General features: G+C 39.8%; 2 protein-coding genes across 2 annotated transcripts; one reads left to right on the plus strand and one right to left on the minus strand.

Moving 5' to 3' along the window:
* The first annotated feature begins 765 nt into the window (after window positions 1-765).
* On the plus strand, window positions 766-3,441 carry rbp5 (retinol binding protein 1a, cellular). Its single transcript, XM_069695652.1, has 4 exons — window positions 766-1,206; window positions 1,589-1,773; window positions 2,213-2,314; window positions 3,116-3,441. Exons 1-4 carry the CDS (start codon window positions 1,131-1,133, stop codon window positions 3,167-3,169), a joined length of 417 nt encoding a protein of 138 aa, XP_069551753.1. The 5' UTR covers window positions 766-1,130; the 3' UTR covers window positions 3,170-3,441.
* On the minus strand, window positions 3,232-13,269 carry LOC138619310 (tumor necrosis factor receptor superfamily member 5). Its single transcript, XM_069695651.1, has 8 exons — window positions 12,614-13,269; window positions 12,334-12,459; window positions 11,572-11,718; window positions 11,371-11,464; window positions 10,947-11,023; window positions 8,882-8,992; window positions 6,019-6,147; window positions 3,232-4,635 (listed from the first exon to the last, which is right to left on the minus strand). The coding sequence occupies exons 1-8, from the start codon at window positions 12,687-12,689 to the stop codon at window positions 4,454-4,456; spliced, it is 942 nt and encodes a 313-aa protein (XP_069551752.1). The 5' UTR covers window positions 12,690-13,269; the 3' UTR covers window positions 3,232-4,453.
* Window positions 13,270-13,303: the final 34 nt, after the last annotated feature.

Raw genomic sequence — 13,303 nt, forward strand, 5'->3', positions numbered from 1 at the left:
GGAAATTAACATTAAATGGGTCTTTTATTAAACACGTAAAGAAGAAACAACTTTTCAGCTCAGTTAGGAGCCTCCATTTATTTTTAGACCGAGTTACATTTTGGGCCTGTTTGGATGCTGTTTCCCTGTGTACACAGAAATTCAAAAAGGGGATTGCTCTCCTTTCTCTTTGCATCTTCACACCTGGAGGCACATTTGCAGACTGAAGATTCTGGAACAGATAGGGAGCCAAAGTTTTTATCAATTTGCCAAGATTAGGAAACAAAAATATGGGTGCACTGCTGTTTTTCTGTGCACATTCCTCCCTTTCTCAAAGAAAATAAGACCACAGACAGTCCTGAAAACTCTTTCAACTTCCAAATTATTTAGGATTTGCTGCTAAAGGTTTAATTACATCAGTTATTTAGTCAGTAATTAATTCCTATCAGTGTTTTCTACTCTTATGTACAGAACAGCTGGTAATGGAACTTGTTCTTTTCAATTATGTCAGTACTGTTAAAACACACACAATAAATAACAGACTGGACTTTTAACTTCTTCGTGCTACAAGGAGAAATGGACTGTGTACTGCATCCACATGATGTAGTGTCTTCCTATCTGCAGCCATTGTTTGCTTTGACCTCACGCCTAATGCGGATCAACTCCCGGGACATGAGCGCACCAGTATGCTGAGTACATCATCACCCCACCCCCCACATGTTTTAGGGATCCAGAGGACCGCCTCTGCCTGCAACTGATCCCTCTGAGAAAAGCATTAGTAAACCATGAATGAACCTCCCCCCATGCATGTGGTCCTGCAGAAAAAATCAACTCTCTGCCCGAGTGAGTCATAGAAACGACGTTACTGGAAACGACTGCGTGCATCGAGTGCGAGTCTCTACCAGAAGGAGGAACTTCATACTGAGACTGTGGACCAGCCTGCACCACGACCGAACTTCAAACTCCGTGCAACAACAAAAACGGGAGGCATCAGTCTCTTTTGTCTCGCATTGTCCGAAACGTTGCGCTAGTGAAACTGATATCCACCAAGGCGGCAGCCGATCTGTGGGATCCAGACTTCAAGAAAAATTACAAACGAGGAAAAGTAGAGATTTCAGCTCGTCAGAGTTTTGCAAGGAACAAAAGAAAACATGTCCAAACCAAATTACTCCGGCACGTATCATATGGTGGACCAGGATAATATGGACACCTACCTCGGAGCTTTAGGTACGATTGGTCTTTTTCTAATACTAACATATCACCAGATAGCCTATATTAATTTTCTTGTTTAACACATGTAAAACCCTCCTTCACGCCATAAATCTTTATTGCTTTTAATTTAATTTAACTTTATCCTCCTGTGTATGTTTATGGATGTCTTGCTATGAGATCATCTTCAATGACGGATTTAATGATGCGGACCTTCTTTAATTTGCAGCAGTACATTAGTCTAATGAAATCACCACTTTGTCCTTTGAATGATCCCAGACCTCACTCACTCTCTCACAGCATGTGTTCATCCTGGCTGCTGTGGGACAGACAAAGCTTCCCCTTCAGTAAAGTAACAACCTTATCTCCCATGTAACATAAAGCTTCTGTCTTTTCTCAGATATTAATTTTGCCCTGAGGAAGATCGTATGTCTGTTGAACCCCACCAAAGAGATCAGCCATGATCCGGCCACAGGAGACATGAAAATCCGTACAATCACCACCTTCAAAAACTTCAACATGGATTTCACTATTGGAAAAGAATTTACTGAAGACCTGGGGCCAGTGGATGGCCGTACCTGTCAGGTGTGTGTTTTTCTGATAGTGCGAATTGACTTGTTTGGACTCGTACATACGCTTGATAAAACGTTAAATATGCAGTATTACTTGTTATACAAGTGTTGCTTTGTGTGTTTGAAGTCACCCCACATACTGCTGTGATTGTTTTGTGCTGTAACCACCGCCTGCTGATTAAATTCACAGCTGAGTGATGAAAGAAGTGAATGGAAAACTACTTACAAAACTATTCAGAAAACAGCACATGAACTCAAACAAGCAGTGTTATCTTAGTGTGTCCAAAACAAAAAATTTAAAAAACAAGGCCCAAGATAAGAAAAAGAAAAGAAAAAACTGCTAGTCTTCCTTTTGCACTGCACAAAGCCTCTTGTCAGTGTGTGTTTGATTGTGTGAGCTGCTTTACATAGTAATTGCACACCACTAACACAGCATCTCTGTGTCTCTGCAGACTACAGTGAGCTGGGAAGGAGACAAGCTGGTTTGTGACCAGCAAGGCGAGAAACAGGGACGGGGCTGGACGCACTGGCTGGAGGGTGACAAGCTGCATTTGGTGAGGATATATGGATGGAGTGAAAAGAGGGGATAAAAGAGGCCAGAGCGAGTGTGACGGAACAAGGAAAACTAAAGCTCAATGATGCTGAATTTGATATGCTAAATGAGGAAGAACATGCAAATAAGAACTGGTTTGGAAGTCACACATTCTTTGCCTTATTCTGTGGCTGTCTCTGTTGTGTGATTTGTTGTGCATTTTTCTTCTTTTTTTATTAAAAGGTTTGTGGAGTTTTGTGCATGCCTCAGCGGAAAATGTATTTACCAACAAAGTTAGTCAAGCACAAAAGATTTCAGAAGAGTCTTGAAAGCACATCTTTGTAAAGTGCTACAGAATCTCTCAGGCACTCTTGGTCTAAATAATTGAAGTTTATGGATTATCTGTCAATGCTGATTAAGATTTTAAACAATCAGCATTGTTCCACTAAAAAGCTCTCACAGGATTTGTAATACCTCTGTTGCAGGCAGGACAACACAAGGTGTTGTTAATGCTAAATTCAAGAGAGAATTGGGAAAGAAATGCCAACAAGGATGAAGACTTAAAATGGTGGATTTAAGAGGTTACACAAAGCAGGGGAACATACCAGCTAGAGGCTAATGAGGAGTATGTGAGGGGGAGCTAGAGGAGGACGGCTAAAAGATCTTAAACAGTGAAAGGGTGGGAGATGGATTAGGAGGTCAAAGGATGAGGGGGGGAAGAGGGGAAGTGGGATTGTAATTTGGACACAGTCCCAGTTTTCTCTATAGCTCATTTAGCTCCTCTTTGATGTGTTAAACTGTCTTTTCCTCCTCCTCTCTGCAGGAGATGAGAGTTGAAGGAATCGTTGCCAAGCAAGTCTTCAAGAAAGCCAACTGAAGTCACTGGAAAAGTGTTTTAGTAAATGAATTTAAAGAAAACTAGTTGGTACGACAATTGAATCATGTTTACAGCATTTTTATTATAATCAACAATATTTTGATCACAATAAGTGAATATTTTTGAAAACACCATTCTGTACTTGTTCTGTCTCATGGTAATAATAGAGAGAAGAGAGCAGCAGAGCAAAATTACTTTGTAAACATTCCCTACTTACTTCCTCATATTGCACAATCTATCCTTACCATGTTATAAACAAATCATACATCTGTCATGTTTCACTTCTGTGTCTTCAATACATCACATCACACTTGAAGTTCTAAAATGTAACTAAGCTGATTTTTACAGTTTTATAAATATCAAAATTCATTGCTCAAAATTTGCATTACAGTGTACTTCAAAATATTTTTTTGGCTCAAAAGTTAACAATTCTCAACTGGAATAACTGACTGAAGTAGGAAAAATATAACCAGATATCTTTTAAAAGTATATTTGCAAGGTCACAGTTTATACTAAGGCTGGCCTTGTTTTTGTTACTGTCCAAACATGCAATGAAAAGTCCACAAGTCTCTCAAAACCTTTCTGACTTCGCCACCTCATCAGCCCAGAGACTATTTGTTCCTCCTAAATTAGGAAGTCTTTTAAAACAGGTTAAAACAGACTGATCAGATTAGGCTTTTTTACTCTAACTGATGTAAACTGCATTTGTTGGGGACTTTATTTTCTTCTTCAGATTAATATGCTTTAACATTATATATTTACAGCAGCATAGTGAGAATTTGTATGAAGTTGATGTCACTGATGTCTTCTTAATAATTTGACAAAAGAGGTTTACGGTACAAAGGAATACGATATTACATTATTATAAAAAAAATATTTGTTATCCTCAAGTTTTTGTTAGGATTTGTTGACAGTAAAAAAAACAGTATAACATTTATCCTTACTAGAGACAACACTGAGCTGCAGTTAAAGACCACATACTATGCTGCCTTCTCCTGTGAAGCTCCTTTATTAAGACTGATTCACATCAAAGTGAAAAATTCAAGTAAAGAGCTGCATCAGTGGGGTTTTTTCAGCTGCTAGCTTTGTTGTACATGCAACACTGAAATATCACATTAGTTGAACTGAAGTTCTTACAAAAGTCCTGCAGGTGGCAGCAAACCATCAGCCAACTTCATCTCACCTCTTTGGTATAAATAAATCCAGTTGAAGGGTCATAAAAATAGTTCCAGTATCTCCAGGTCAGTGAAGGACTGTCAGTACAACCCTATAACATGTATTCTGTTATGTCCCACACCACTCGTCCTCCTGTGGCTCCGAGTAGGACCTGAAGAGGTTGCTGGTGCAGTATCCTTCACTTCTATCGATGTGGATGGGTTCAACAAATGAAACAGAGACCTTCCGTGGAGTAATGGGATGGCTGCTGTCAAAGCTGTCTGTCATGCTGCAGTTGACCAGATCATCATCTGAGGGGGTGGACAATAAAATCAATATTCAGTGTGAGCAGAAGAGAAAGAAAACCCGGTTTGCAATTTGTGAGCCATGATTTTTTTAGATTTTTTTTTTTTTTAGATTTTATACACTTTATTAATCCCCGAGGGGAAATTTCTTCACTACAGCAGGGGGGGCTCTCAGGGGGAAGATGCTGCAGCAGGCTGCCACTAGTGCGGCGCCAGGTAACCTGATCTGAGGTGCATGTTTTTGGATGATGGGAGGAAGCCGGAGAACCCGGAGAGAACCCATGCAAGCACAGGGAGAACATGCAAACTCCGCACAGAAAGGCCCAGGACCGGATTCGAAACCGGAACCTTTTTTGCTGTGAGGTGACAGTGCTAACCACTGCACCACCGTGCTGCCCAATATTAATGGGGCTGAAAGCATTTATGTGAATGAAAGACTGATATAAAGTAGTATTAGATTAAGAAATCGTTTAAAGGATCAACATAAAGAGTTAAAGTAACGTGCTGGACAACTGTGAACACCATCAAAGCTCTTTGGAATAATGCTATAAGTCTCTGAACTAAAGAGGAATTGATGCCATGTGCTGATAGTCCAAAATCTCTTTTTGGGGATTTAATTGATTTAAGATGACTGGTGAAAGCCATAGTATATACAACGTTATCATAATTTCTATCCCCAATATGTAAGAATCTGGATTTGCTATATTTTTCATCTCGTTAATCCAGTTTTTTTTTCTTTTAATTTCTCACCTGCTTGTACAGCTTTTATTTTCAAATTTAGAAGAACCTACAGAAGTGTAAGACTAATAATATAAATGGCCTGATCACTGTAAAAACAAGACAAAGAGTCAAGCTTTTGGTTCTCTGATGCTGTATTTAGGCAGAGTGGTAGTTTGAGTTAAATGCAAACATCACCTAACAGGTAACAATGATGTTAATAATAATAGTGCATTTTAGCATCGCGTGTTGGCATCTTACCATTTGTTAATTAACACTAGACACAAAGTACCGCAGATGCTGATGGAAAAAGTTTTGCAGGTATCTGGTTGCAAACCAAAGTATTGGTCAAAATGAAACTTTGTTTGTTGATGGTGCTGAAGGGAAAGTCAGCAGATTTTATCATCTGAGAACAATGAATGTCATAGCAGTACATGATATTTCAGTCTGGACCACAGTGGTGGACTGATGAACCAACAGGCAGACAAAAAAAAGGGGATGTTTTGTCCACACATTTGCAGCTCTGCAAGAAATGTACATTTCTGTGCTTTTATTTTACATTTTCGTATTTCTAAATATATACATATATTTTTTTTGTATCTATAATTTAGAAACCTTTTATTGAATAGGTGTAGAAAACTATGAACTCTAAGTGCAATAGGGATTAATTACCTGGTTTAAAAAGAGATAATTTACACTCGTCCATGGTGCAGCTCTCTTGGCAGTGAGAAGACAGATCGGGTGGAGTGACAGCTCTTGCAGGAACCATCTCCACCAGAGAAACCGGATGTCTGGAGGGGACTGTTACACAAAGAAGACACCACAAACATGATTTAAAAAAAGATAAATCAACCTCAGGCGCACAAGCACATGTGATAATCATTAAAAAAAAAAAAAAAAAAAAAAAGGTTGAATGAGGTGAAATGCACCAGAAAACAGTTCATGACATTTGTATTGATTGACCCTTAGGTGGCACTGCTTCTTCAAAACCAACCATGTGGTCGCATTTATTGTGCTCTACATGTTTTATCTGCTGCTGCACACTGTACTGTAATAAACCTTGTCCCATAAGTAAGGTGTAGAGAGCCTGTGCATGACCTAAACTCCCCCTTGGAGTACTACCCACAAGGGCCAGAACCTGTCCTAGTTAAATGACACCCCCTTGGGGCAGTGCACTAACACTGCACTGCAACTCACAATCATCACACCCATACAGGGCCCAACAGACAGTAGTGCAAATAAGGCACACTGAAATCTCTGCTATGCAAAGACACCTGCATTTTGAGGGCGACTGCGCGGTGACTTTTGAGTGGGTGAGCCTCGGTTCGTCCGCTCTTCACACCGTGCTGGGATATTTCAAAATCATTCACAATAAACAAAATACATAGGACGCGATAAAGAAACAAATAAAAATAACCCTAACCCTACTCTGTACTACAACAAAAATAATAGAAAGCATTCTACCATCTCAGCTATAATTGAAGTTGGTGACCGAGCCAAATAGATTGGTGGAATAGACAGGATTTAATTGTTATTCACTGTGTACGTTAGGTGTCGCTGTAATAATATCTAATAGCTCGGGTACAGCTATTAGCGGCGGGTAAGAAGGTCACGATTCTTGTCAGGTGTTTGACCCCGGAAGGACTACGTTTTTTTGTTTGTTTTTTTTAAACCTGCGTGACGCTGAAGTTTGTTTCCATATTCTGTAAATTGAGTGTGGATTTATCGCTGGAAACTGGAAATCTGTACACTGTGGAAAAATAAAAAATAAAAAAATGGAACATCACTCTGCAACCGAGGTAGCCGACTGCAGCGTGTTTAATCAACACGACGCACAGCTGGTTGTAACGTAAGATGACGTCAGTCAGAAGCGAAACGCGTCAGCCAGGTGAGGATAAAGGGAAAGGGAAGAAGCTGCAGCGCTTGTTTGCATTGATGGGTTAATCCTATCAAGTGACGTATCCCGTTCAGACAAAATTTAATACATACAAATAATCAGCTTGGAATTAAACTAAAGGTCTGAATAGATGACTGTTGATCTTAATATATATGAATTGATCCATTCTTGGTGTATATGCTGTGGCGTTTTAAGTTTCCCTATAACACGTGTACATTGGATATTTAACCATAAATGGTTCTAAACTAGTTGTATCTCGATGTGAGCACTGTGAAACTTCTCCTTTTTAGCGGATGAATGTGAAAACAGCCTTATAGAGTCAGATTCTGCACAGACAGGCTTCTGTAATGCAACACGTAAAAAACTAAGTCACGTTACAATAAGAGATGACATCTTGAATTACTATCTACAAACCTCAGCAGATAGCTAAACTTTCATCATGACATGGTGAATTTTATACACTTTATTAATCCCCGAGGGAAATTTCTTCACTACAGCAGGGGGGGCTCTCAGGGGGGAGATGCTGCAGCAGGCTGCCACTAGCACGGCGCCAGGTAACCTGACCTGAGGTGCATGTTTTTGGATGATGGGAGGAAGCCGGAGAACCCGGAGAGAACCCACGCAAAGCACAGGGAGAACATGCAAACTCCGCACAGAAAGGCCCAGGACCGGATTCGAACCCGGAACCTTTTTTGCTGTGAGGTGACAGTGCTAACCACTGCACCACCGTGCCGCCCAAACATGTATTTTAATAATTTATGTTGAAATGATCCTTTGAAGATAAGTATATGCAGATGTTGATAAGAGTAAAATACAGACATGCTGTAATGAGATCAAAGACTGTTACTGGCAGTGGTTTCTCTGCCCTCGATGAACCTTATCAGTTTTTGTAAACTAAACCCAAATGACTAAAAGTACTATACTGACGGTGAAGCCCAGATTTCACAATCAGATTAAATGAACAACACCCAACGACAAATTTCATCTGTCAGTTCCAGTATTGGCACATTGCTTCTCTGGAAAATACAGCAAATGTCAGCGAAATACACTGTCAGCCAAAACAATAAGTGATGTGACTGTGCTGCGTACGTAGGACCTGTTTCTCAGTATGAGTTAGCTGCTTGTGAAGTGTGCGTCACATTGTACCAAATAACTGTGTCAAGTTGAATATGTACAGGATGTGGTTTCCCCATTCAGCTTGTCATCCGTGACAGTCAACAGCTCCTAATTTAACATGTCTTGAGTTACACCACTTCCTAAATATTCAGCTTTTCGGCAAAAGAACTACAGATATTATACCTTTTTTTTTTCTTTTAACATGAATGAACTCTTAATTCATTTAGGCTTAATTCTAATTAGATAATCAGGTATGCAAATTAGATATGACCTTACTCACAAGTTTTTGTTTTTAATACACTGCAAGGAAACAGTGGGAGGGCATGTTTGAGAGATAAATTATGACCTTTAACTGTACGACTTCGAAGCAGACTGGTCTCAGTTGTGCCTCACAACATGAGTAGTTACAACCAGTGAGTAGGCATACTTTGTCGCTCCTGCAGTAACACTTTTTATGAGAACAAAAGCGTGAGGAAAAACAATGGTTACACACACCCATGCACTGCGATGCGTCATACACACCTGCTTTCTGCCATTTGCGTTTTGTTCTCCGGAAGATGAGAACAAGCACAACGACGAGTATGGTCAGCACGAGTCCTGACCACAAGCCTGCCGGTAACACCCAATGACAATCTGATGAACAAAGAGAAAGAGACAGAGGGGGTTTTAGAGGCACCCGAATACATTTGAATGATGTCTGATGACGCAAGCGTTTTATTTCATGAGTTTATGACAACTTCTGGGAAATGGAAAGTGGAAGTGAGAGATTACTGACTACTGCGCCTGTTTCCTCATTAATAATCCAAGCAAGACACAACTCTGTCTACCTGACTAAAAGGACAAACAGACTATAATGAAAAGAAACATTTATTTCAGTTTCTGTTTCATTTGGTCATTGATAAATTGAAAATCACAGGATATAGACCTGAAGAACACCCTTATTGGTAACACTGACATTTATACGTGGTTTATAACACACTGTGATCTCGTAATCCAAGATTTTGTTACATAATTGAACTGTTAATTAGTGAGTCAATAATTATAACTTCTTTAATGAAGCACCTGACATATAAACAGCAAACAATAGCTGCATGTTAACACTGCACTGTAGCTGTATGGTTACAGAAATTAAAAAAAATAATCCATGTTATATAATATGTGCTACAAACTATTAATAAGTAGGTCTAAAAAATTAAACTAAAAAATTTCCCCTCGGGGATTAATAAAGTATGTACCTACCTACCTACCTACCTAAAAGTGGATGAATGCGATCAGCGCATAATTATATTTAACTGCATCTGTTATTATATTGACAAGTGTTCGTTAACTGTCTGTACAGCATCCACTTCTTAAGAGAAGTTATAGCTGTGTGGCAATGTTTTAATACATTAGGATGGTATGAAGTGTTACATTTGATAAATGTTTTTGATTATATTCTCTTTACTTATGATAAGGCGGAGATAAAATAGTCTCCGCAATTATCTCCTCAGCAGCTTAGAATAACATTTCATGTTATGGAAAAGGTTTTTCTCGTGAACACGACATCTCGTGAACAACTTGAAGGAACTTCTTCAAATTTGGCACAAGCTCTCACTTAGACTCAAGGATGACCTGATTAGAATTAGGTCATTCTAGCAGAGTGCTATCGGAAAGTGTAGATTTTGGCACTGTGGAGGACTACGACAACAACAGTCCACGGACAGAAGCCGAAATAAACTGTCCGCATGCCGGCAGTTGTTAAGTCGTTACCATAGCAACCCATGCAGATAAGTTGATGATGTCTGGACACACCAAATCCGATCCTTTTACTTGCAAATAGCGGTGCAGACAGTCAGCCCTAAAGATCTGAGAAATAAGTCCGATTTGCCTACAGTCTGATCACAGCCTTGGATGTCTTCCCTGAAACTGTGGTGATTGGATAGATTTTCTATGCTGTTGGGTTGAAATAAATATTTTTAGCTCCTTTGAATCAACATCCATCGAAAAACCGTTTCTCACAGTCATACTGTGTGAAAAATATGTAGACAAAACAAGAAAAGCATAGATATGCAACATGTGTTTCCCTACGTATCTGATCGGATTTAAATGAGTTAACTATTTCAAACACACCAACTCGTTAAAAATAAAATTACTGCCTTTTAAAATGTACTGAAATTGAACTCTGGAAACCTTTAGTAAATCCCGCCCAGTGTCACCCTTTTCTCCTGGACCCTGGTAAACAAAATTCACCCTACTCGCCTTTAACCTTTTGTTACTACTGGATTGTCAGTGTCTGTATGCATCCATGAATACTTTAGGTAGATGTATTCTCTAAAGGTGAATTTACTCTTTTTAGCCAGAGACGCATACTAATCGCAACAAACCCTTTACACTGCTCTTTTCACACAAAATGATTTCCTTTCCGTTCTACTTCCCCTCTTCATAATTGATCATGTGACAGATAAGAACATAAGGTCAACAGGAACTCCGACTCACTCAGTTTGAGAGCATCTGCTAAAATGCTGAAGCTCCTTTTTTTCTTTCTTTCTTTTTTTTAATCTTAAAACAAATGTGGAATTATAGCTGAAAGTTAAAAGTGGAGACCTACGAGATTTGAAGTTCCCACAGGCGACATCACTTGTTGTGGTTCCTGCAGTTTTCAGCTTTCTTCCATAATCGTCACATCTGAAAGCAACATATGAAGATAAAAATGAATGTTTAAGATTTTTACTCATTAAAGTTAGGGTTTTTATTTCGGTATGTTTGTCCCACTAAAAGCCAGTGAAAGGAATTGAAGCTCCAGAAACTGTTAATGTAGCATTCCTGCGGTGTGGAAATAAATGTAGTTACAGTAGGTGAGAAGTGGGACGTCGGCTGTTTCGAGTTTGTAGACTTAAGACTGAAACTAAAGTAATTCATGCTGTGTGTCGATGGATGACTAATTCACTCGCATCCTAAGTTTCACATGCAGTTCACAATCCTTCAGCTTTAATAATAATAATGACGACGACTAATAGTGGAAACAGTCTTGCCTGGTGTGTGCTTTACAGGGCGAGTGGAAATCTGTCACGTTGCTGAAGGTCCCCTCTTCACACGGAGCGCACACCGTGTTATTCGTGCGAGTGGCTGTGTGAAAGAGGCAAAGCGTAGAGTCACTTCAGTGGCCAGTTTTTGACAAAATGTGGAAATCTTTCTTGAGAACATGATCAATTATTGTGAACTTTTAGGCCTACCTTGAAACTTGACTCCTTTACCCAGAGGGCAGACAGCTACTCGCTGGCAGTAGTCACAGTTATTGTTAATACAGTAGAAACCTGACATACACTCACACACTGCGTTGTTTGTATCTGTGCAGTCAATTACTTTCTTCTCGTTGTTACCTGAAAGAGTGAAAAGGAGAACTTTTGTTGATTTTCTTTCTTTTCTTTTTTTTTGTCTTTGTGTAGATGCGTTTGGTGGTGGTGTGTGTACCTGTGTGATAGTTGGGGAGGGTGTTAGGTTACAACTAAATCTAAGTGGACTTAATTTGAGAGTAAATGACCAGTTTAAACTCCTCAACACACAGTTTCCCTCTTCTTCTATATATTTTCACACTGTAAATCATTTTAAACTGTAAAACTTTAACGTTCCCCCGCTGCCTTGTGAACAGAACGAAACTCTGAGTTGTTTAAGTGAAACTGTGCTCAGCTCTCTGGACTATACAATGAGTTAAAAATGGAAAAGAGGAAGATGGCTGTACGAAGGCAGCGGGACGAGAAGGAGTTGTGTTTATGTTTTGCACGTGCATATATATTTCTGCTGCCTTTTAAATGTATTAGTAGCACAATAAACTGAAGAACAAGGTATTCAATAGTGCTTTGTGCTTTATGCTTTATGCTGATGTAATGGATGCAGTGTCCAGGTGTCTTTGTTTTATGGTTTTGTAAAATGAAGTGTGACATCTCAAGGTGCTATCCTTCAATATTGAGCGCTGTATGTTCATGTGTGTGACTCACTGGAACTACAGATCTTGCAGACGTGGCAGCTTAGCAGGTGATTTTTTGTGGCTGTGAAGAACCCATGTCCACATTTGACACAGTCTGTTGGCTTTGTAGCACCACACTCGGTTTTTATGTAGGTTCCTGATGAGAGTTGGAAAAAACAAAACAAAGATACTGTGTATTGCAGTAAGTGTTAAATACAGTATGTGAGGAAGGTTGTGCTTTGCAGAGCCCTATAAAGAAGTTTGTGAAGCAGAGAGAAATAAATATTAGTCATTGAAACTTTGTGACTGACCTGCAGGACAGCGATCGCAGCATCTTCCATCTTTACTGGTGTACTTGTCCTCATTTGTGCAACTTATCTGAGACATTTTCTAGCCCATTCGATAGCAGTCCTCCACCCGTGTGTAAGGTATCAAAGTTCCGTCTTCCTGATTCTGCTCGTAACCTTTAAAATCACGTCTGTTAGAGTTGTCGTACCTCGCAGGGCCCCTCTTTCTCTGACACTCACTCACATTCTTCTGCCTCCGCTCTCTTTCTGATGTCTGATCAGCCTGTGACGACAGATTTGTTTCCCCTCCTCTTTCTGTCTTCTTATGTCTTTTCTAATCCTACACAGTGGAAAACCCCAGTGTCCCTCATCTGCTGGTTTTCCCTTTGTCTCTCTTTCTCTGTCTCCGTCTCCGTCTCTGGCTCTCCTCATTTCCTTCCTGTCCCAGCCCCTTTCACTGTGATGTAAAGCTCTGCATGTGTTTCCGCAACTACGGGACCAAAAGGCTGATTTTCTGGCACTCAAACTCCACAAAGCAGAGCAGCACAATGAGCTATTTCCTTTCTCCATTACACCCTTTCCTTTCCCTCCATCTCCATTGTTTCGCGCAGAACCTTCGAACCCAGGAATACTGCTGGGCTAAAACTGCAAAGACATTTTGTATTTGATCCGCAAATTTTTTTTGGCTCAGTTTGTCTTCCCGTTACAATACTT

Source organism: Brachyistius frenatus, unplaced genomic scaffold (assembly GCF_029030835.1).
Source record: "Brachyistius frenatus isolate BFR_SWC_R1_liver_20210118 unplaced genomic scaffold, ASM2903083v1 Contig_20, whole genome shotgun sequence".
NCBI lineage: Eukaryota > Metazoa > Chordata > Actinopteri > Embiotocidae > Brachyistius > Brachyistius frenatus.